Here is a 22,979-nt window from a genome sequence, read left to right on the forward strand (position 1 = left end):
GCGGAGCTGCTGGCATTGTCCTCCTCCCCAGCTGGATGGGTTTGGGGCACCTATGGTTCAGCAGCGGGATGCTGAAGCATGGGGTGAAGCGAAGGGTAGCCAAAAAGTGGAGGGAGGCCGGTGCCTGGGCTTCCTGCTCTGCCCTAAGGGGGCGAGGAAGTGACAACCAGCAGCCACCTCGGTGTGGGTGCTGAAGCACCTTTGTACCTTGGTGTTCCAGCGAGGCCTCCCAGTGAGAAGGGGGCGCTCCGAGTCCTGCCCAGCACCCATGGGCCTGTGCCTTTCCCCAGGGATGGAGCAAACCCCGACCATCCCAAGGGACCCACGCGGTGGTGGATAAGGAAACAATGCAGGATGCCCAAGCACTGTTTCCTCTCTCCCATCCCTCCTTCCACGCTGCTCCCTTGCTGGAACAACCCTGACACCTCAGGCAGGTTCTCAGTCCTGGCCACACAGTGCCTGCAGTGCAAGGCACCCACAGCTTTCCACCCCACTGCAGCTGTGCCCGGACACCCTCACCCCATCAGCAGCATCGCTGTCATTATCATCACGATTGCTGTTACTGTTGCTGTGGACGTTATACCATAGAAACATAGAATTGTAGATTGGTTTGGGTTGGAAGGGACCTTAAAGATCATTTCACATTATATCACATCATAGCATAGCACGGATCATACATTATGAGTAAATTATATTGTACAATTGCATGTAACATTATTTATATGTTATATAAATTACTATGTCATACCATATCTTAATTAAATTATGCTACATTATATCAGGTTATACATAAGAGGATAGGAAAGGATATCCCATGGCAGAGGGGTTGGAACCAGATGATCTTAAGGTCCTTTCCAACCCTAACCATTCTATGATACAATATCACATAATTTATTATATCACGTATCATTAGTATATTGTATTATATTGCATTGTTATTATATTATTATTGTTATAGGATATAGTATGTAGTATGTTGTATACGTAGCCTATATACTACGTACATATATAGCATATATAGTGTATATACTATATATAGTACATAGTATACACTATATACTACAGACTACACACGACACAGTATAGTACAGTAATAGTACAGTATTTTGATGGCGCTCTGCTGCTTGCACATTTCCCTGCTGTTTCTCGCTGGCTCCGCAGCAGCAGCCCCTCTTCACGTGTATTTTAACGCTCTTTCGGTACCGCCTCAGCGCAGCTCCGCGCCCACCGAGCAGGCACCCGCGGGGCGGGCAGGAGCACAGCGGAGGGGCTCGATGCGGGTCCCGGTGCCGGTCCCGGTGCGGGTGCGCCGGCCCCCGGCAGGTGGCGGCCCCGCTCCGCCCCGCTCCGCTCCGTTCCGCGCCGCTCCGCTCCGAGCCGTGCCGGCGCAGGCGCGCTCCCATTCCGGGCGCCGCTTCCTCCCAGCAGGCCCCGCCGCCCCGGGCGGACCCCGCTCCCCCCTCCCGGCCCGGCCCGACCCGGGCTGCGGACGCTCCGCTGCCCGCCCCCCCCCTTCCCCCGCTCCCAGCACGCACCCCCCCCCACCCCTTCCCCGCTCCCCTCCCGCCGCAACGGGCTCGGCCCCGCCGGGCGGCGGCGGCTCCGGCTCCGGCTTCCTCCGCCCCTTCCGCCCCCCCCCGCCGGCCCAGCCGAGCCCGGAGGCCCCCGGCAGCGCCGCATGGAGCAGCCGGCGGCGGGCTGAGCCCCCTGCCCGAGGGAGGTGAGTGCCGCGCCGGGGGGCGGGGGGGGGACGCGCACGCACGTACCGGGGTGCCCGCACCCCCCCCCCCCCCCCCCCCACACACACACCGGGCTGGGGGTCCCGTCCCCACGGCGGGGGCAGCGGGGCCGGGCCGGGCCCGTCCGCCCAGCGCAGACAATGGGGCCTGCGGGGGGGCACGGCCGTGCTGCCTGACCCGGCACGGGTGACCCCGGCCCCCAGGGACACCGGCACCGCCGGGGACGGGGCTGCGTCCTCCGGCCCCGGCCACGCAGGGAGCCAGGGACCCCCGCAGCATCCCCTGCCCCCGGGGGGGGGACCCGCCGCCCGGCCAGGGGCTGGCACCGCTTCTCTCCCTCCTCCCGCCCCATCCCCGTCTCCATCCCCGTGCTCGTCCTCCCGCCCCGTCCCCATCCTCATCCCATACAAAGGCCGGGCCCGTTTGGGTTGCTGCTGGCGGGGTTTTTGAGAGCGGTTGGGGCGGAAGGAGGGAGCTGGGGCCGGGCGTCGGAAGGGGCTGGCAGCAGGGTTTTAGTTTTTTTTCCCCTAATTTTATGTATTGATGTTCATGTTTCTGGTCCCCGAGGCGGGGATGGGTTATTTATAGCAGCGGCTGTTGCCCGTCGGTTGATCGAGAGTGAAAGGGGCTGTGCCGGCGCGCGGGGAGAAAAGTCACACACAATAACTCCAACCTGAGGTGCAAGGGCTGGGCAGCGCGAGGAGGGTGATGGCTGCTTCCCTTCCCAGCAGAGGGGAGCTCAACCCGGCTTCCCTCTGGAAGAGCCCATCCCGATCCCTGCCAAGGCAGAGAGTGGCCGGAGAGGACCGTGGGAGCACAGCGGAGGGATGCAGGGAGCATCCCTTGGGTACCCGTTCCTCACCCTTCATCGGCGCGATGGTGGTGATGAAGCAAAGCCTCATCAAGGGGAGCAGCACCAGGACAATCCCCCTGGGAGCACGGGGAGGTTTGGGGTGCTCCTCACTCTGCTTTCTCCCCCCTTCATCTTTTCAGTTTGGGGTGGGTGTTTGCAATGGAAACCCTTTGAACCGTGCCCCAAGCGGCTTCACCATGTGCTGCTCCCCAAGGATGCCCTGACACCCCCCAGGACATGTAAGGTCTCCCTGGGAAGGGATGCTGGGGTGATGTGTGGGATAAGGAGGGCGGAAAATCACCCTGATGGGTTGGTTTGTGTAGGAAGGATGACAAGGAACAGCCCTTTGCCATGGGGAGGCCGGGCGCAGCATCTCTCCAGCCCTCCACCTGCCTCCCCTCGGCACCTTCTTAGGCCTGAAGGGCAATATCTTCCCTTGAAGAGAAGCATAAAGAAATGAAAGCAAGAAAAGGAAAGCCCCCCCCTGCCTTTCCAGCCACGCTGGGCCGGGGGAGCAGCAGCGGAGCCCTGCGAGCGCAGCCAGCTTGCTGATGAGATAAAGGAAGAACGTTTGTCTTTCGATCAGAGTAATCGTAGGTGTTACTTGTAATAACAGGAGATAAGATCTTTTGGAGAGTGTGAGGATGTTGTCTGGGTTGGGGTTGGGTTGGGTTATTTTTGGTGAAGTTTAAAGAAACTCGAGTTGTTGCGGACTGGAGATGTTGCAGTGAGGTGGATGTGGATGGTGCCTGCACCCTGAATTCCATGGGAGTGAAGCTTTGCTACCATCTACAACTCAGCTTGATTTAGCTGGGGCTGGGCAGGGGCTGCTCCCTGTTTCCCTCCAGCTAAGTGGGTCTGAGGTGGAAATGTGGCATCTTTCCTTCAACCCATCCCTTGGTGCCAGTGGGATTTGGTCCAGGGGTCCCAAATTCCGCTGGGTGCCGGTCCCAGCCTGCCCATGGGTCTGGCGCAGCATGATTTTGGCTGGTGATTGACAAGAGGAACGGTTTCCCTGGTGCTCTTTGGATTATCAGGGTACCTGTGGTATTCACCATTCCTGCCCTGCCCGCCTTCCCCGGCTCTTCCCTATGAACTGGGCTTCCCAGAGGGAAAGCTGGGAGCGGGGAGGCAGCGGGGGTGAATCTTGGCCCTTCCCGGTGCACAACGTGGGGCCGAGGTTCCTTGCCTGGTCAGAGCAGAGATGCTCGGGCAGAGGAAGGGCACTCTGGCTGCTTCCCGATGGCAATGGGGATGGGATGTTTCCAGGGGGAGTGAAGCCGTCTCCTGGCAGAGCTGAAGAGCCAAACCTGACGCTCGGCTCTGCTGAATCTGCTGGGCGGCTCCCTGGCTATTTTCTTAATGATCATTTATTTGCTTCAAGCTGGCTTCTGCTCCTGCGCATCCTCCTTGGGGGGAGCACCTCTGCTTTGAGAAGGGGCCATGCCCGTGTTCCTGTGCTGGAAAAGCAGGGAGCGATGCTCCCTTGAGCCTCGGGGTCCATCGCCGCGTCCTTGTCCCTGCGCCGGCTCCCATCCATGGGGATAAGGTGGGATGGCGGAAGCGAGTGGGGGCACGAGGCTGGGGCCGTGCTGGGTGACAGCGGGTGACGTGCTCAGCAGGAACCGCTGGCTGTCACATGAGGCCACCGCAGGCACAGCGCCTTGGGGGGCCGGGTGGCAGCGGCCTCGCTGCTCTCAGGGGTACAGGGTTTCCTCCTCCTCCTCCTCCGAGGCAGAAATAAGGTAGCGATTAAAGCGAGGTGATGAATAACCAGGCTGCTGCCTAAAAGTCACCTGCGGGAGGTCGGTGGCAAGAGACGGGGGGACATCAGGGCAGCCCCGGTGCTGTTAACCACCTCCCCGTGTGCTCTCTTTATGCCAGTGCCACCACGCGATGTCCGTGATCCAGGAAGGTGCAAACTGCCGTGCAGCAGGTTCCTTGTGACAGGGTTTGCTGCGGCAGTTTCCCCTTTAAAGGAGAAGGAAAGTGCTCTTAATGAAGGCCTGAGAGCCCAAAGGCGGGCTGTACATTTTGGAGCCCCTCTGTATTTGTAAGCTCTGAGTGCTGGTGACATTCGTGAGCTGAAAGCCCAAACAACCATCCTGCGGGAGTGGAAAGATCCTGCTCTGGTGCAGGGTGGAAGTGGCTTTTCCAGCCTGGTGGTCCTGGGATGGGTCTTTGGGCGTCTCTTCCAGGTGATGTTCCCTGGCATCCCAACTGAGCTCCTGCGGGTTTTCCAGCTGCGGTCGGATCCAGGGTGAAGCCTCCTCCTGCTGCTTGCTCTCCTTTGGGTAGTTTAGGGTTAGAATCACGACGTCGGAGCGCCAGGGCGGTGGGAAGCGCTGACTCAGCACTTTGGGGATGAGCTGATCCTTGAGCAACACCTGGGGCTTGCTCCTGCTCGGTGCCCCACAGCGTGCTCACTGGGGAACAGGGGTCAAAAGCCCTGGCAATGGGCAGTTCTCTCTGCAGGGATGCAGAGGCACCTCTTCTTCAACCAATTCCTTCCAGGCGCTAGCCGAGTCCCTCCATGGACTGATGGAGGGGTGTAGTTTGTTCCCAGTTTTCCTTGGGCTGTGTTTCAGGCTGGCGCTGTCCGGACCCTTTGCTCCACACCAGGTGTAAATTCTGAATTTAACCAAAAATCAGCTTGGAAACGAGTTGCAGATGGGGCAGTTTTGGGGGGCTGCATTCCCAGCTGCTGCTCCCCAGCCCAGCATCACCCAGCGCTGCGCTCCCTCAGCTCCTGGCCACCTCCATGGCTCTGTTCCCACCTCATGGGTGCCATCAAGTAGGGTTTGGGTGCCGTCTCGAGATGCTGTTCTTCATCAACAGCCCCGTGGCTGGCTGGGAAGAAAACCCAGTGCGTGGGGCCCAGACGCTGTGGTGATGGGCTTCACTGGAAACCCCAGTGCTCACCTTCCGGTCCTCAAACTCTTCCCTTGGGGTGAGTGTCTGAGCCTTGACTTCCCTCTGCTAAAGGGCACTGTGGCCTGGGGGACAGTGAAGGAGGTGGTGGGAGAGTGATGCCTGTTCCGGATAGTTCTGGGCATGGCTGCGGTGGAGACGGGGCCGTGTCCATGCCTGCTCTCTTCCTCCCTGTGGTTCTACCCCTTATCTTCTTCCTCCTCCAGCCTTGCCTCTTGTTTCAGTTCCTCTTTCCCAAGCTATTTTGAGCCGCTGTCAGCCCCAGACCCATGCAATGGATTCATTAGCACCTGGGTGGGTTTTGGGGCAGGGATGCGCTTCCTGCATCCCCGCACATCCCGCTCGGTGCCCCCCGCCTGGCACGACCCCGTGCCCCAGCCCAAGAAAGCCTGGTTTGATGCTGGGGACGGTGACTTCATCCCTTCCCCGGGGTCCAAGCAGCGAGCATAAAGGCGGGTTTGTTCCCCTCCCACATGCCGGGGCAGGATGCGACCCAGCCTAGGGCCTCGGGGTGCTGCCGGGGGGTTGGTCCTGCAGGGAATGGATGTGGTTTATTTCCTTTGGATCCCGGGCCTGGGAAGCTCCCGGGGCTGGATGTTTCCACGTGGGGGGCACCAGGCGCTGCGGGAGAGCAGGGCTCTGGCTGCGTCGTCCCCAGTGCTGCCAAGGAGGGATCAGGATACGTCTGGATATGAGCGTGGGGCTTGGGGAAGCTGCGTCTTGCTGGCTGCATCCCTCACGCCTCATTTTCCCCGTTGGTGCTGCAGGGACCATGAACCACCTCACCGGCAGCCCCTGTGTGTGTGCCTCCATCCCCATCCCAGCTGAAAACCCCTGGCTGAGCTCCCAGGGCTGCCCAAAACCCTCCGAACTGCTTCGGGATGAGGAGGCTCTGCAGGATGAGGCTGGCCTGGGGGGTTTCAAAGGCAGAGGGTTTGGAGCTTCTCACTGCTGGTTCCATCACGATGCAGCAGCCGCCCTGGGCTGGGAAATGGGCTTCAGTGGCTCTTGGAGGTCATCTCTGCTCCCATCCCATCCCCAGGCACCTCCATCCCTCTGTACCATCCCGTTTCATCCCTTGGATCCTTGCTGCTGATGCTGCAGTGGTCACGCAGCACGTAAACCTCCGCTCTTAAGAAGCTGGATCCATGCAAATACCTTATAATCTGGGTGAGCAGTTCTGCACTGGTCCCACTCTCAGCTGAGTGGACCCAGAGCTCTCGCTTCCGCATTGCTCTGGGGATGTGTTGGAAGCAGCACCTTGATCTGTTCCCTTCTTGGTGGTTAAGAGCTGCTGACGTGGCTCTGGCAGCATCCTTTGCAGCAGGGTTCCTTGCGCATCGTCCTTACACAGCCCACCATGCCTGGTTGTGGCTGCCCCATCCCTGGCAGTGTTCAAGGCCGGGTTGGACACAGGGGCTTGGAGCAAGGTGCTCTAGTGGAAGGTGTCCCTGCCCGTGGCAGGGGTTGGAGCTGGATGAGCTTTAGGGTCCCTTCAACCCACACCAGTCTCGGATTCTAAGTTGTCCTTCGCCCCTGCTGCAGGTCTCATGGTACCCAGTGACGTGTCCCCCCTGTGAGAGTCGTGCTCCAGCCTCCTGAGAAGATGTCAGGGATGCAGGTGAGCACCAGGCAGGGATGGAGCGGGCTCTTCACCTGTTCAGCGGTAGCCCCAGGGCTCAGGAGGGACTTGTCCCCATCCCCCTGTGCACTGCAGAAGCCCAGCACTGTGGGGACCTGTGTTTGAGCGTGTCTGTGTCCTTCCCTCCCCATCCCAGCTGAAAACCCCCTCTGGGCTGCCCCAGATCCCCCCCGAGTGCTGCAGGTTTAAGTGAATCCCATTGGGTTTGCACCAGGATGTGCTTGGGGGGCGGGGGTGCTCAGCCAGGCTCTGACACCATCCCGCTGTCCCCGGCCAGGCCGTTTGGCCGTCCGGTACAGAATGTATCGCCAAGTACAACTTCCACGGTACCGCCGAGCAGGACCTGCCCTTCAGCAAAGGAGACGTCCTGACCATTGTGGCTGTCACCAAGGTAAGGCCATCACCTCCCCGTGGCAGCACCCTGCTGCCAGCGCCACGCCGGGAGCATCCCTGCATCCCGCCACACGCTGTGGCAGTGCCATCTCCTGGTCCCCATGGACGTCCCGCAGGGCCAGAATGGGGCCACGCGTTCGGTTAATTAACTCATGGCCTCCTTAGTTAAGGTTTCTCCAGATTGGAAGCCTCTGGAGTGCCTCCTGGGAAGTGGAGGAGGTTGGGGAGAGGCTCACATTGGAGCGATGCTTGGTGCCGGGGTGGGAAAGGACAGCGGCCGTGGGTCAGGGGGTTCTGGGGTACCCAACAGCCTGGGAAGGGGGTCGTGGTGGCCCCCATGGGGCCACCAGCATTGGGGTTTGCTGCCCCAGCACCCACCTTGAGCTCTGTGGCTGTCCCTGCGCACCCCGTCCTGCCTGCGGCTTGGGGTCATGCAGAGCTCGGGTGCGATGCTGCTGTCTCCAGAGGCCGTGGGCTCCTCGTGACGTTTCTGCTGTCCCTGCAGGATCCCAACTGGTACAAGGCAAAGAACAAGGTGGGCCGGGAGGGCATCATCCCTGCTAACTACGTGCAGAAGCGGGAAGGGGTGAAAGCTGGGATCAAGCTCAGCCTCATGCCGTGAGTATCCACTGGGGATTCAGCCATGGGGAATACTGGGGGGGAGCATCCCCACTGCGTCAGACCAGAGATCCAGCTGACCCCGTGTCCAGACAGAATCCCTCACAGGGTTTAGCGAGGTGGGAAGGCAGAAGGAGCAGGGGCCTGGGCTTTCCCAAGTGGATTTGGGATCCAGTGCTGCTGGGGAAAGCTCTGAGCATCTTTGGAGCTGCCTGCAGAGCTGGGGAGGTGGTGGATGGTTGGGTTGGATGCCAAAATAGGTCCTTTCCCCACAGTTATGGTTGTGAAAGCTGCTGGGAGGAAGAAGGGGGTCGGAGTGGGGTCTGTATGGGAGGGGTGGGAGATAGGCAGATGGGTGGATGATGGGTTTGATATCCCTGCTGCATCCCAGAGCCACCAGTGACCCAGTCTGGAGGAGCCAAGGCTGCTGTGGGGAGGGGAGCAGGATGCCATGGAAGGAGCTGTGTGATGGGGTGCATGGGGGTAGCGAGGAGGAGCATGAGCAAGCTGGTTCCATGCAGGCAAGGGCTGAAGGCTGCTCCACATCCCCATCCCAAACACGTCCCAATGCTCACCCTGCCCTGTGTGCCCCTTGCAGGTGGTTTCATGGGAAGATCACTCGGGAGCAGGCGGAGAGGCTGCTGTACCCCCCCGAGACGGGGCTGTTCCTGGTGCGGGAGAGCACCAACTACCCCGGGGACTACACGCTGTGCGTCAGCTGCGAGGGGAAGGTGGAGCACTACCGCATCATCTACTCCTCCAGCAAGCTGAGCATCGACGAGGAGGTCTACTTCGAAAACCTCATGCAGCTGGTGGAGGTGAGGGCCCACTGCTCCTGTCCGCCTCGGCCAGCATGGGGACCATAGGCGTGAGACTGGGGGAGATGGGGCGTATGGGTCTGAGCTCCCACCCAGAGATGGTGGGGCCTTCTCTGCCCACCCCATGGGGCAAAGTGGAGGACGGGGCAGGATAAAGGCGGTGGCTGGATGGGCAGGAGGAGGCATTGGGACCCCCCACGCTCCCTCTATGCTCCATCCATGGCCTTGTGCTGCCACCTGGTGGGATCCCAGAGCCTGGCATCGCCTTGGTGGGGATCCCCCCCACCCCACTGCGATGTCCCCGTGTCCCCTCCCCAGCATTACACCACGGACGCAGATGGGCTCTGCACCCGCCTCATCAAACCCAAGGTGATGGAGGGGACGGTGGCAGCGCAGGACGAGTTCTCCCGCAGTGAGTGGCCGTGCCCCTTCCCCGGCTCCTGGGGACCCCCCCCAGCACCCCCTCACCCTCCTCCTCCCTCTCACAGGTGGCTGGGCCCTCAACATGAAGGACCTCAAATTGCTGCAGATCATTGGCAAAGGGGAATTCGGAGGTAAGCCCCAGCGCTGTGGTGGCCCTGACCTGTGGGGGGGAGGAGGGTCTGCAGCCCCCCCAGGGTGATGGTGGGGCCCTGGGAGGCCGGGATGCTTCCCAGTGTCTCCTGTGCCCGTCTCTCCCGGCCTGCAGACGTGATGCTGGGGGATTACCGGGGGAACAAAGTCGCCGTGAAGTGCATTAAAAACGATGCCACAGCTCAAGCCTTTCTGGCGGAGGCGTCCGTCATGACGTGAGTGTTACCGGGGGGCACAGCGCAGGGGAGCGGGCTCTTCTGTCCGTATACGTAGGGGTGGGTGGTCCCCAGCGTCCTATGGGGACTGTGGGACCCCTTCTTCACCCCAGCCCCTTACCCTGAGCCTTCCCGTGCCTCGCAGGCAGCTCCGACACAGCAACCTGGTGCAGCTCCTGGGGGTGATCGTGGAGGAGAAGAGCGGCCTTTACATCGTCACTGAGTACATGGCCAAGGTGAGACCCCCACGCCCTGTCCCCTCTGTGTCCCCACCAGGGCTCACCCCACAGACTCAACTTGGGTGGTATTGCCCTTGGGCCACCCTGGTGGTTGGAGTTTGTGTGTCCCATTGCTGGCTCCGAGGGAGGGATGTCATCCCACGCAGGAGGGGCAGTAGGTGGGATGCTGACCCTGATGGCATCGTGAGACCCCACTTGCAGCACTGTGTGTGGTTCTGGTGTCTTCAATACAAGGGCATGGAGCTGTTGGAGCAAGGCCAGAGGAGGGTCATGATCAGGGGCTGGAGCAGCTCCCATATGGAGCCAGGCTCAGAAGACTGGGGCTGTTCAGCCTGGAGAAGAGAAGCTGTGTGGAGACCTCAGAGCAGCTGCCAGTGTCTGAAGGGGGCTACAAGGATGCTGGAGAGGGACTCTTCATCAGGGACTGTAGCGATAGGACAAGGGGTGATGGGTTCAGACTGAAACAGGGGAAGTTCAGGTTAGATCTAAGGCAGAAGCTCTTCCCTGTGAGGGTGCTGAGGCGCTGGCACAGGGTGCCCAGAGAAGCTGTGGCTGCCCCATCCCTGGCAGTGTTCAAGGCCAGGTTGGACACAGGGGCTTGGAGCAAGCTGCTCTAGTGGAAGGGGTCCCTGCCTGTGGCAGGGGTTGGAACTGGATGAGCTTTAAGGTCCCTTCCGACCCAACCCCTTCCATGATTCTATGATCTCCATCCCTCCAGGGCAGCCTAGTAGACTATCTGCGGTCGCGCGGGCGGTCGGTCCTCGGTGCAGACTGCCTGCTCAAGTTCTCCTTGTAAGTACAGGCCCAAGCACCAAGGGTTGGCCGTGCCCACCACCCTGACCCGCACCCAGCAGCCTTCTGGGGCCTCCTCGCTGACCCCCTTCCCTCCCCACCCCAACCAGAGATGTCTGTGAAGCCATGGAGTACCTGGAAGCCAACAACTTCGTCCACCGGGACCTGGCGGCGAGGAACGTGCTGGTCTCGGAGGACAACATCGCGAAGGTCAGCGATTTTGGGCTGACCAAGGAAGCCTCCTCCACGCAGGACACGGGGAAGCTGCCCGTGAAGTGGACAGCACCAGAAGCACTTAGAGAAAAGGTGGGTGAGCGGGGAATGGATTGGTACAAGGCAGAAGCTGTTCCCTGTGAGGGTGCTGAGGCGCTGGCACAGGGTGCCCAGAGAAGCTGTGGCTGCCCCATCCCTGGCAGTGTTCAAGGCCAGGTTGGACACAGGGGCTTGGAGCAAGCTGCTCTAGTGGAAGGGGTCCCTGCCCATGGCAGGGGTTGGGACTGGAGTAGCTTTAAGGTCCTTTCCATTGCAAACCATCCTGGAATTCTGTGATCCCCTCAGGATGAGGATGTGATGGAGGCTCATGGAGAGGGCTGCACCCTGCGCTCCCCCCAACTTTTCCATTCAGAGATGGTGCTTGAGCCCCAGTCCCTGCCGTCTGACCCCTAAGACCAGCGGCCCTGAAGATCTGTCACCCCCATCCCTACCTGACCCCTCTCACGAGGCTTCTCTCCCTCCAGAAATTCTCCACCAAGTCAGACGTGTGGAGCTTCGGGATCCTCCTCTGGGAAATCTACTCCTTCGGGCGAGTGCCTTATCCAAGAATTGTGAGTGAGGACCATCCCCATCCGCTCAGGGCTGGGTGTGCGGAGGGGGCACCCCACCCCGTCCCCATCCTGACTCCCTCCCCTGTCCCCCCAGCCCCTGAAGGACGTGGTACCCCGCGTGGAGAAGGGCTATAAGATGGATGCTCCCGACGGCTGCCCCGCTGTCGTCTACGAGGTGATGAAGAAGTGCTGGACGCTGGACCCCGGCCACCGGCCGTCCTTCCACCAGCTCCGTGAACAGCTAGTGCATATCAAAGAGAAGGAGCTCTACCTGTGAGGGGGGGGCACCGGGAGCGGCCAGGAGGGAGCCCTGGGGGTGCTTCAACCCCCCCCCCCCCCTAATTCTCCCGGTTGCTTCCAAACTTCCAAATCAATCTGTTTTTATTATTATTTTTTATTTTTTTCCCAGGTTTTGGGGTTTTTTGGGGGTCTCCCACGTTCTTTTGTTTGTTTGTTTGTTTCGTTTTTTTTTTGAGGGGGGTGGGATTTTTGTTTTCAAAATGTGGGGTTTTTTTTCGTTGTTGTTGTTGGGGTTTTTTTCACTGTTTTTTATGATTTGCAGCAGGGCCCAGCCCCGCGCTGGCGTTTTCCTAAAGTACGAATCTTATTTTTTAATGTAATTAAAAGAAAACACAAAAAAAAAGAGAGAAGAAGGAGAAGGAGGAGGAGGAGGAGGATAGAAGAAGAATAATAATAAACTCAGCCAATGAACCGGACACACGGCAAGGAAACCCCAGCGACAGAAGTGATGGTTACAGGGGAGCCGCCGCCGAGCCGCGGCCCCGCGAGCCGCTTTCCTTTTGGGTTGTTTTGCTTTAAACTCGTCGCAATGTTTGCATGCTGTCTCCAGAGGCCTTTTTTTCCAGTCCTGTCCAGTGCTTTATTCTCATGTAATGCTACCGACTGTGAGATTCAACCTGTAATAAAAAACAGAACACGACCACCAAACCCCTGCCCGACGCACGCGGCGCATCCTGCTCGCTGCTCCCAGGCAGGCATTGCAGAGCTGGGGTGAGCAGCTTGGCTCCATCCTGCCCATGAGAGCAGGTGAGGATGGTGCTGCTAAAGCTCCCCTTTAAGCCAGGCTTCATCTTCCACCTTTGGCTGCCCCATCCCTGGCAGTGTTCAAGGCCAGGTTGGACACAGGGGCTTGGAGCAAGCTACTCTAGGGGAAGGTGTCACTGCCCATGGCAGGGGTTGGAGCTGGAGGAGCATAAAGGTCCCTTCGGCACAAACCAGGCTGGTTTCTCTGGTTGGACAAAGTGGTGGAAGATCTGGGGATACCTTTTGGGGCTTGTTCCCTCCCCTGCTTGTCTCAGCCAAGGAGCTGAAGCCATCTGTGCAATGGGACTCCCCAGATCCTGCACCCTGAAGGAGGTGTCCCTATGGAGTCCCTGCTGCCTTGAAGGATGGAGGTGGTGTCTGGCAGGATTCTGACAGTTCCCTTTATCCACAGAGAATTATTCAGTGTTAAACGATGCGCAGGGCATCAGCTTTACCGGCTGCGCAAACTGGAGTCAGGAGCTCTGGGTCTGCTTTGGGTGAGGATGGAGACTGAGATTCCTCTTGGCAGGAATGATCGAGGGAAAAATAGGAAGCACTGGGAGAGCAGGTATGGCTGAGGTCGGGGTGGGAAGGAGGATGGAGTGACACAGCAGTGGTACCTGTGGCAGTCCAGTGCTCCTGCCCCTGAGACAGGACAGGGATGTGCTGCGGCTTGATCCACCACAGGTTTTATTTCCCCTGGGCTAACCCCTGCATCCCCCATTCCTCCTAGTGCTCCAGCAGGCCCCAGCCATATAAGCAGCTTTACTTTTGGGGCTTATGAAGATTAAAGTCATTTACAGGCAAAGCCTGCAAGGAAGATGCTGTTGAAATGGTGAGCTATATACCCAGCACCTTCTTGTGATGGTGGCGAAACCCTAACCCAGAACTCAGCCAGACCTTGGGTTTTCCTCTAAATGGCATCGACTGCCAGGTCTGTGCTCATCAGTCCCATGGGCAGAGGGGAGCTTTGGAGGGGTTTGGTGCCATGATGGCATCCTCAGGGGCTGCTGTAAGAAATCCTTCTCACTGCAGGAAGGAGGCTGAGCCCTGCCAAGCCTCTCCTGATGCCAGCCCCTGTACCTCGGTTCCCCCATGCAGGGCTGTTTGCTCCTGACTCCTGTCGCTGGGTCTCCTCCACTCTGGGCTGCTGCCCATTGATGCCCAGCCAAGGACAGCCTGTATCCCACAAGGTGCTTTCTCCTTAGGGACTGGGGGCTGTTCCCATCATCTCTGAACCCATCAGCAGCCTCGGGGGGATCCAGGCTGCCGGCTCCTGCGTGATGCCCGGGGGCTGCTGTGTCCCTCGGGTGCTGGCTCACAACATGTCCCCTCTTCCTCCTCCTCCTCCTCTTCCCATCAGCGACAGGGAGATGGGCACTGGGCCCAGTTGTGTCAGCTCCCATCCTGCCTCAAGTTCTCAGTGTGAATCATCAGCAGCAGGCAGGGAGTGATGGCTGCTGAGCGCCGGGGTGCCCGTGACACGGCACAAAGGGACTTGCTTTGCCTCTCCCTCTGCCTTTGCCGCACGGCTTGCCAGGAGAAACAGCTCCTGCGAACCAGCCCCTGGCTCTGGGGCAGAAGGAGCTTTGCTTTTCCTTCCCTATCCCGGCTCCTTCACCTGCTTCCTCCTGCTGCCTCTTGGAGCAGCCTGTCCCATCCCTGCTCCCAGCAGAGATGCTCTGACCTTTAGCTCTGACCCTTCCCTACATCCCAGCCCTGCCTTCCCCCCTTACCCCAGGGGTGCAGGGAGCCTTCCCCTCCCTCAACAAACTTCAAAGGGAACCGAAGCGCCCATCTGTTCCCAGCGCAATTCCAGCTGCAATTCCTCGCTGCTTCCCATTTCCCAGGGCTGCAAAGCATCCATCCCAAGAGAAAGGGGTGCACGGTGCCCCCTCCCAAGCTGCCCTAATGCCTAACTCAGTGCTGCTGGGAGCAAGCTACCCGCTCCCATGATGGCCGGACAAGGCTCCTTCTGCTCCATCCCTGATGCACGGGCTTCCAGAGCCCTGGCATCTGTGCCCTGCCCGCACGTCCGTCCGTCCCCCCCCTCCCACACGCCTGCCTTTATCACCAGCACTATTTATAGCACAAAGCCGTTCCCAGCACGGCTCCGCGCCGTTCACCTCATCCCGCTCTGCCTTTTCCTTCGGAGCGCTCCAGGAAATGAAGGCAAGGCTGGAAAGATCCCCCGTGGGAAAGCTGTGCGTGTGTGTGTGTGTTCCGGCTGGCGTGTGCCTTTGCTCCGGGCTGGCTCTGCACCGAGGCAGCACATGGTGTCCCCATGTGCCTGTTTACATGCTCCGTGTGTCTGTCCGGCTGGATTTGTGTCACTGCTTGGGTGCAGGCTCTGCCAACCCGCACCCCGATCACCTCCCTCTTCTTCCTCCTCACCCCCACAAACAGCATGGCTCCTCGGGCAGGGGTCACAACCACCCTGGCCTGTGCTGTGACCTCCTCCCGTGCCTCGTCACCCTCCTCTTCTGGGGATGCGCCCGCAGCATCCCAAAGCCTGCATCCCTTGGGCAGAGGCTGCCTGTCCCTTCGCACAGCCCCGTCAGGGCCATTCCCATCCCACACAAAGAAATCCTGCGCTCAAACACTGAGTCTGGGCAACCCGTGCTCAGCCCCATGATGATATAAAGGGGATCAGAGGGAATTTGGGGAGATCTCAGCAGCATCCCAGCTTCCCTTCCCAGGTCCCACAGAGGGGATGCTCTGCTAGGCCAGCCCAGGGCCATTATCAAGCTATGTCTATCATTCATTATCAAAAAAAAAAGCTAGAAATGTAAAAAGACTGTAATAAAGTAAAAATACTGTAATAATGTAAAAGTATTTTGTATTTCTAGAGAGGAGATGGGCATGACCCTATGAAGGACCTTGCGACTTCTCCCTCCTGAGCACAGACAGTGATGTCCACGCTGAGGGCAGCTCTGCTGCCACCCCACAGCTCGGGATGCAATTAAACACGAGGGGACTTGAAAAGGAGTAAGTGTTCATGATGTGTGACAGAGCCTACGTGGTAAACCACTCTCCTTGAGTAAAACGAAGGCTTAGCATCAAATAAGAAGAGAAATGACCCTCCCCCCTTTGGGACCTCATCTTAGGCGATGACAACAGATTTTTGGCCCTCAGAGGCTTGGTTCTATAGGAGTTGGAATGTTTCACATGGAAATGGCTTCCCTAGGTCATGACAAGGCAGCTTTGATTTCATTTCCACACCATGCTGCGTTGCATTGCACCTTCCGCAGCCAAGGCAAACTCCAGATGCATTTCACTTCATTGAATTACATCCGAGTACGACGAAAGGAAGTCATTCATTTGATCATTTACACCACCCTCTCCCTACCCTGCTCTATTCCCTGTATTGGTGACACAGCAGCACTTTTACCCCTGCGACTGCTGGGCAGAAGGGAACCCGCTGCCCTTTGAAGGGATGTTATGTCAAGAGCTCAGATTGGGTTGGACACAGGGGCTTGGAGCAAGCTGCTCTAGTGGAAGGGGTCCCTGCCATGGCAGGGGTTGGGGCTAGATGAGCTTTGAGGTCCTTGCAATACAAACCATTCCATGCTTCTATTATGTTCTAGCTATATTCTATGATATTTTCTCTTGAGCTCTTGGCAGCTGAAGCTCATGATGGTTCCAGACAGCTCCAGGACCCTCTGGCCAAGCTCTCCCTCACAAGATCCCACTGCATTTGACCTCAGCACTTCAGCACCTCAGTATCTTCTTAACAGCTTCTTCATAGCTGTCACAGAGTGATAGTTGCCTTCTTACAGCTAAAGGAGTTTACAGAGAGGAGCTGATTGAACCAATAAGGGCACACAACACACCTACACCAGCTCTCTCTGTTTCAGCTCAGAGTATTAGCATTAGCATCAGTATTAGTATCAGTATCAGTATTAGTATTAAAGTGTAATCAGAGCCTGTTCTATTGCTCTTTTGCTGCTGGGGACCTCCAAGAAAGGGGTCAGGTGTTCCCCACTGTCCCCAAGGCCACTCTACCACTGGCCAGAGCTCCCGCCTGGCGGATGCTGAGCTCCCAGCTCCACCCCAGCTGCCACCATCACGGATGGATGTCACTGTGCCTTATCCCTGTGCCCGGAGCAGGCGGCTGCCCCGATGTGGCAGTGATGGGAGGAATCCTGGTCAGTTCTGGTCCCCTGCAGGGATCTCTGGAGCATCACATAGAGCCCTGCATGAGGGGAGAGCATCCAGCTGCTGCTTTGGAGCCAGTTCTCCTATTACCTGGCAAGGAGAGCTGAAATGATCCCTCTCACCATGGCGGAGGAAACCAAACTGCTTGCATCCTATTCAAATCAGGTGTCAACGCTGAGAGAGGATCCTCTTAACTTCCACCGGCTTGTCTGAGGCTGGCTGCTACCGGGGGACGTTTCATCTCCCTCCCGTCTAATCCAGGCAGATGTGTGATATAGCATAAGCTAATATAATAGGTCATGCAAGGATTTACATCTCATTACTGCAGGTTAGAGTCCTGGTAGGGAGGATGACTCACTCTGACTTGAATATATTGAGGGGATAAGGAACAGTTCAGCTGCCCGAGGAAGAGCAGATGGGGAAATCAACTACCTTGAAGCATTCCCAACCCTCCGAAGGCCCTTTCTCCTCTATCTGCCTCCAGATGGGACACTGGCCCTCTGGAAAGAGCCTGGGCCAAGGAGCCAGAGGGATTGGAGAGCTTCCATCAGCTGCAAGAGCTCCTTTTGCCCTTTGCTGCATCCCTATAGAAGCAGCTCCGTACCCCGTGCAGGTATTCACATGCTCATTTTCACCTAGCTGCCTTGGCCGAGCACTGCTGCTCATCACGAGCTGCTTCCTCTCCGTCTCAGACAGGGAGGCTACAGGGGAGCTGACCTATCCAACCCAGCTGGAAAAAATCGGTCCTGACTTCAAGTCTCTTGCTGTTAGTGACTGCTTAGACAGAAATCCGGCCTGAGCAACGCACCCGGGACCAGCCGCATCCAGAGCCTGCTCTGAACCAGCCCAGGGCTCAAGCCTGCCCTGGGCATGGGACACGAGCTGGGGTGCTTTTCCTGCCCTCTGCCCCTCTTTCCCCCAGTCCTTGGCTGATGGACAGCCAGAACTTGGACACGCTGTTTCCAATGGGACGCCAGGGAAAATAGCCAAGACAAATATGGGATTTATTCCCGATTTAGTTTCCCTTTAAGCCACGTTTCTGCCTGGTGCCACCTTGGGCGAGGGGGGAAGGGAAAAGATGGCCCCATTCCCCCTCCCTCCTTCACTTCATCGCCTCACAGCTGTTCCAGCATTTTTAATCTGCAGAGGTTCTCTTAAATTTGGGCAATGCGATGATTTCCCGGAGCCGGGATTGGGGTTTGAAGCCGCGCTGGTTTTCTCATGAGCAGAGAAGGGAAAAAGGGAGAAATGCCCGTGAAAGCCAGGCTGGCCATCTGGAAGGGAGGTGCGTTTCTGATGCCATTAATTGCTCACTCCCTAAGGCCCCTGGTATGGCTGCAGTCAAGGGAGACTGCAGGAGTGGGAAGTGGGAGTGGGGGCAGGATGGGAGCCAGGAAAGCTGGAGGGGCCGAGGGAATTACACAACGAAATCAATGCCTGCTCTGGCCTCAGCCTATTGATTTAGGCGACCGATGGACGCGTGGGTCCCTGGGTTGCACATCAGCGGGTGTGAGCTTTAATGGCAGTTAATACCATTAGTAGGAATGAGAGGAAGAAGGGTTTGGGCACGGCAGCCCTTAGCTCTACAAGCAAACAACAGTTGCTCCTTGTGCACGGCACATATGGCTTTCACAGGGTGTTAAATCCGGCTTTTCCCCCGCCGCACCAGGCCGATGGGGACAGACGGGAGAAGCGCCTCGCTCCTTGTGCCCGCTGCCGGCCATGGGCGCAGGGGGACGCCGGGCTCGGGGTGCGGGGGTCGGGCGGAGCTCACGGCATCCCCCGGGGCTGGGGCCGGGGGGGCGGTGGCGGCGGCGGCGGCTCCGCCTCTGCCTGGCGGGGGGCGGCGGGGCCGGGGCCGGGGCCGGGGCCGGGGCGGTGCTGCCGCCCCGCACACACCGGAGCTGTCCGCGGCACGGTGCTGCAGCGCCCGCCCGGCCCCGGCCCCGGCCCCGCCATGGGGACACGCTGAGCACCGGAGCGGGGACCCGGCAGAGAGGGAGCTCGGCGCCGCTGCACCCCGGCTCCTCAATCACCCCGTGCCCCGCATCCCAGGAACTCGGCTCTGCTCCATCCCGGCTCCGCAGTAACGCCGGGAGCTCACCCCCGCAGCATCCCGGGTAACCCCGGGCTCCGGCATCCCTTGAACTCAGCTCCGCTGCACCCCGCCTCCTCAATCACCCCGTACTCCAGCATCCCAGCAGCTCGGCGCCGCTGCACCCCGGCTCCCCGGTAATCCGGTGCTCCGGGAACTCACTTCCACAGCATCCCGGCTCCCGGGTAACCCCGTGCTCCGGCGCTCCGGGACTCGGCTCCGCTGAGCCTGGCTCCTCAATAACCCCGTACTCCTGATCCCCGGGGATCCGCACCACATCTCCCCGGCTTTCCGGTAACTCCCGCTACCCCAGCACCGAGTACACCTCGGCTCCTCCTGACTGTGCATCCCCACCCTGACCCCTGCACCCCATCTCCCCGTTGACCCCGGGTCTCCCAGCACCCCATCTCCTCGGCACCCCTGCTCCCCCCGGGACCGCGACCATGGCGTTCATGGTGAAGAGCATGGTGGGGGGGCAGCTGAAGAACCTGACGGGCGGCCTGGGCGGCGAGGAGAAGAGCGAGGGCGAGAAGTCCCCGGCCGAGGCGCAGGGAATGACCCGGGAGGAGTATGAGGAATATCAGCGGCAGCTGGTGGAGGAGAAGTAAGTGAGCCCTGCGGCGGGCACCGGGGTGTGGGGTGCCCCCTCTGCAGCCCCACGCATTGGAGCCTGGGGGGGGGGGGGGGGGGGGCCGGACAGCGCTGGGGACAGCAGGGCTATGAGGGACTCTAATGAACCCCCTAATCCCTTAATCCGCTTCCTCGCCCGGGAGATGGGATTGTTTCCTCCTTTCGGGATGCACTGGGAGGGGAGGAAGTGGTGGGGAAATGGGGCTTTGCGGAGGGGATGTGGGGTACCCGGGCTGGGGGGGGGGGGGGGGGATGTTCAGACCCCGGTAACTGCCCCCTGTGGTTCACAGGATGGAAAGGGATGCCCAGTTTGCCCAGCGCAAGGCGGAGAGAGCCACGGTCAGGTCCCACTTCCGAGACAAGTACAGGCTCCCCAAGGTACTGCCCTGCTGGGCATGGGGGGGGGGCACCCCAGAGCAGCCACCGGGGGGCTCTGTGCATGGGGAAGAGGCACCACAGCTCTTGGCTGGGGGGGGGGCTCCGAACTACAAAGCCCAAATGCAAACCAGTTTCCCCCCAAAGCACCCTCCCATGTGAACCCTGGCCCCTTCCAGTCACCCCTGAGCACCGCAACCCGCACAGAGGGACCCCCAGCACCCCCTCAGCCGTGCTTCATCCCCATCTTCCTCTCTTTTGCTCCCTAAACCCAGCTGGATGAGGGGAAGCAGCCGTCACCCCGGGCTCTCAGCCCTGTAGCTGGGATCGGAGCTGGAATTACACCTTCCCGGCTGGATTAGCCCTCTCCTCTGCCCGGATTATTTGGGAAACACTTCCTACCTAAAGCCCTGTTTTGGAGTTTCCATTCTGGTGATGAACGATTCACCAGGAACAATCCAATCAAGGCAGAATTCAGCTATTCTTGGACCTGCTACAAGCTCTTCTCCCCCCCAAACCCCCCATTCATTCAGCAGGAGCCTCAGTGGTGAATACTCTAAATTGGAGCCAGGCTAATATTAGTTGGGAAAGGTCTGCCCAGCCAAGTGGCATTGTTCAGACTATTTGTTAGTGCTCAGCACCCCCTGCTCCAAACACCCCTTGTATTGCCATGGAATAAACAGCTGGAAAAGGAATCTTTCCCCTGCCAAAAGCGAGAAAAGGCAGAACGGGACCGAGATTCCCTTTGCTCTCCAGGGGAAAGCGGGATTAGCTCAGCTCTGGCCCCCGATCCTTATCCTTTCCATGCTGGAGATGTCCTCATCTTCTGACAAGTTTCTTCTGCTCATCACTGATGCTGCTTGGCAGCCCGGCTGCCTCTTCCCGTGCCTCCCTGTGGCTCTGTAGCCCTGCTCTCCGTGGGGACAGCCGTTGAGTGTACGTGGAACTTAACCGGGTGCTAAACCTCCCCAGCGCCAGTTTACACCAATGCTTGCACCCTGGGGTCCCTTGGTGTGCGCCCAGGCTCTGCTCACCCACATCCCCTCGGGGTCAGCATCCTACCCACTGCACGAGCGTGGCTGGCACCCCGCAGGGACCATCCCACATGGACCTGAGTGCAGGGAGACAGCTCAAAGCCCACGCTCTGGAGCACTGTGAGCCCTTCACGTGCCCTCAGCGCCTGCAGAGCCCCCCTGTGCCACCCCCTGACCTCCCCCTTGCCCATTACAGAACGAAACGGATGACAACCAGATCCAGCTGGTGGGAGGTGACGTGGAGCTGCCCAAGGAGCTGGCCAAGATGATCGAGCAGGACAACGAGGAGGAGGAGGAGAAGAACTCGGTTATCGGCCAGCTCAGCAACATCCAGAACCTGGACCTCGACTCCTTGAAGGACAAAGCCTCGGCCACGCTCGAGGACCTGAAGCAGTCGGCTGAGAAGTGCTCCATGATGTGAGGTGGCAGCAGCCCCGCTCCCCGCCGGCAGGATGGGAAGGGAGGGGGGCAGCCGAGCGGTGCCGCCTGCAGCGGGGACCCCACTGATGCTGCCCCCCTCGTCCCGCAGAGCCGGGTCCTCCTCCTGCCTCAACCCCTGCCCCAGGTGTCCCTGGTGTGTGGCTGTTGTCCTGTTCTCCGGTCCGAGGTTAGAGCCGAGAGGCAGCATGTTCCCCTGTGCCCCATCCCACCCCTGTGCCCGGCAGCGGGTGTCCCTAGGGAGAGCGGGGAAGGAAAGCCCGGAGTGACCTTGGGGTGTCATTGAAGCACATCAGCATGGGAAGGCAAAGGCTTTCCCGCAGAGCGGTGCCCAGGCGCCGGGTTCCTGCCTCCTGGAATGATGGGGAGGCTCCGGTTTGCTCTGCATGGTGGGAGATGCGAGTTAACCTTCCATATGGGCAAGAGACACCAAGCACTGCCCTTGAGGGCCCCTCCGCAAGGAGTCAGCTGGGAAGGACCTGCTATACGATCCCAGTCAGCCCAGCGGGAAGGGGGTGTTGAGGACCGGAGGGATGGAGCCTGAATTGATGCCAGAGAGGAATAAACCCCGCTCCCCGGTGCCCATGGGAGCCCACACCAGCCCTTCCCCGGGGTGGGAGCCGCTCGTGTCCTTGTTCCTTCCAGGAGAACAAAGTGGAAAGGGAATCTCTCCTCCTCCTCCTCCTCCCCTGTCGTGCTGTACTTGTGCGCTGTGCTCATCGAGTGTCTCTCCACCTCCTCTGCTGTCCCCGTGCCATGGTACAGTTGTAACCGGTGGAATAAATACCAGGAGATGTCTATGCACTTCTGCCCGTCCTTGAGCAGTGCTCGCCTCGGGTGCAGAGAGATCAAGGGCATCCCCTTTGCAGAGCAGGGGGAGCGGGGCTGGCGGCTCAAAGGGGAGACCTCCAGCAGCATCACCCAGCAGGGAGCAGCTCGCTGGGCTCCGGGTGGGTGCTTTGCAATGGTTTGCACCAAAGGGATGCTACAAGAGGTTTCTTGTCAGCAGATGGGTTTAAAAGTCAACAATACCCCCAAATCCCACAGATTTGGGGCTATTTGAGTAAAAAGCCTTCAGCTCATGCACGGCCTCAGCCTCACGGGGTGTCCATGGCACTGCTCCGAGCAAGGACACAGCTTTGCCCAATACACGTCCAAGCTGGAGCAGCTCCAGCCTGGCTGCATCCCGGCAGGGGAGGTGGGCGCCTGCAGCAGCCTTCCTGGGAAACACTTGGCACTGGCTGGGAATGTCTTGCTCCACATCCCAGAGGCGGGGATGGATTAACCGTGATTTGCTTTGGCAGGGGAGTTGGGTCAGGCAGGAGAACACAGGGAGGCTGCGGGAAGCTGGGGATGGTGGTTACTTGTTTTTGCTGCAGTCAAGGATGCTGGATCAGGCCATGTGGGGCTGAGCAAAGCTCCCTGGTACAGCCAGGAGATTGCTTCCTGCCCACAGATCCCTGGTACTGCCATGCTGGGGCCTGAAACCCTCCAAAACCAGAGGTTTCCACAGAATCCCAGCCTGGTTTGGGTTGAAGGGACCTTAAAGCTCATCCAGTTCCAACCCC

The 22,979-nt window shown here is 59.4% G+C and overlaps 2 protein-coding genes across 2 annotated transcripts; both read left to right on the plus strand.

Annotated features, from left to right (window-relative positions):
• The first annotated feature begins 1,590 nt into the window (after nt 1-1,590).
• Nucleotides 1,591-12,056, plus strand: CSK (C-terminal Src kinase). The gene is made up of 13 exons (XM_057421465.1): nt 1,591-1,720; nt 7,069-7,144; nt 7,443-7,556; nt 8,064-8,176; nt 8,775-8,994; nt 9,313-9,406; nt 9,483-9,548; nt 9,683-9,782; nt 9,928-10,018; nt 10,740-10,813; nt 10,924-11,119; nt 11,551-11,637; nt 11,732-12,056. Exons 2-13 carry the CDS (start codon nt 7,130-7,132, stop codon nt 11,912-11,914), a joined length of 1,353 nt encoding a protein of 450 aa, XP_057277448.1. The 5' UTR covers nt 1,591-1,720; nt 7,069-7,129; the 3' UTR covers nt 11,915-12,056.
• A 7,210-nt stretch (nt 12,057-19,266) lies between these two features.
• On the plus strand, nt 19,267-22,215 carry CPLX3 (complexin 3). Its single transcript, XM_057420389.1, has 3 exons — nt 19,267-19,538; nt 19,855-19,942; nt 21,170-22,215. Exons 1-3 carry the CDS (start codon nt 19,378-19,380, stop codon nt 21,392-21,394), a joined length of 474 nt encoding a protein of 157 aa, XP_057276372.1. The 5' UTR covers nt 19,267-19,377; the 3' UTR covers nt 21,395-22,215.
• The last annotated feature ends 764 nt before the right edge of the window (nt 22,216-22,979 follow it).

The sequence above is a fragment of the Pezoporus wallicus genome, unplaced genomic scaffold, assembly GCF_028554395.1.
Source record: "Pezoporus wallicus isolate ANWC-B61680 ecotype Strahan unplaced genomic scaffold, APGP_CSIRO_Pwel_v1 contig_7731, whole genome shotgun sequence".
In the NCBI taxonomy this organism is placed as follows: Eukaryota; Metazoa; Chordata; class Aves; order Psittaciformes; family Psittacidae; genus Pezoporus; species Pezoporus wallicus.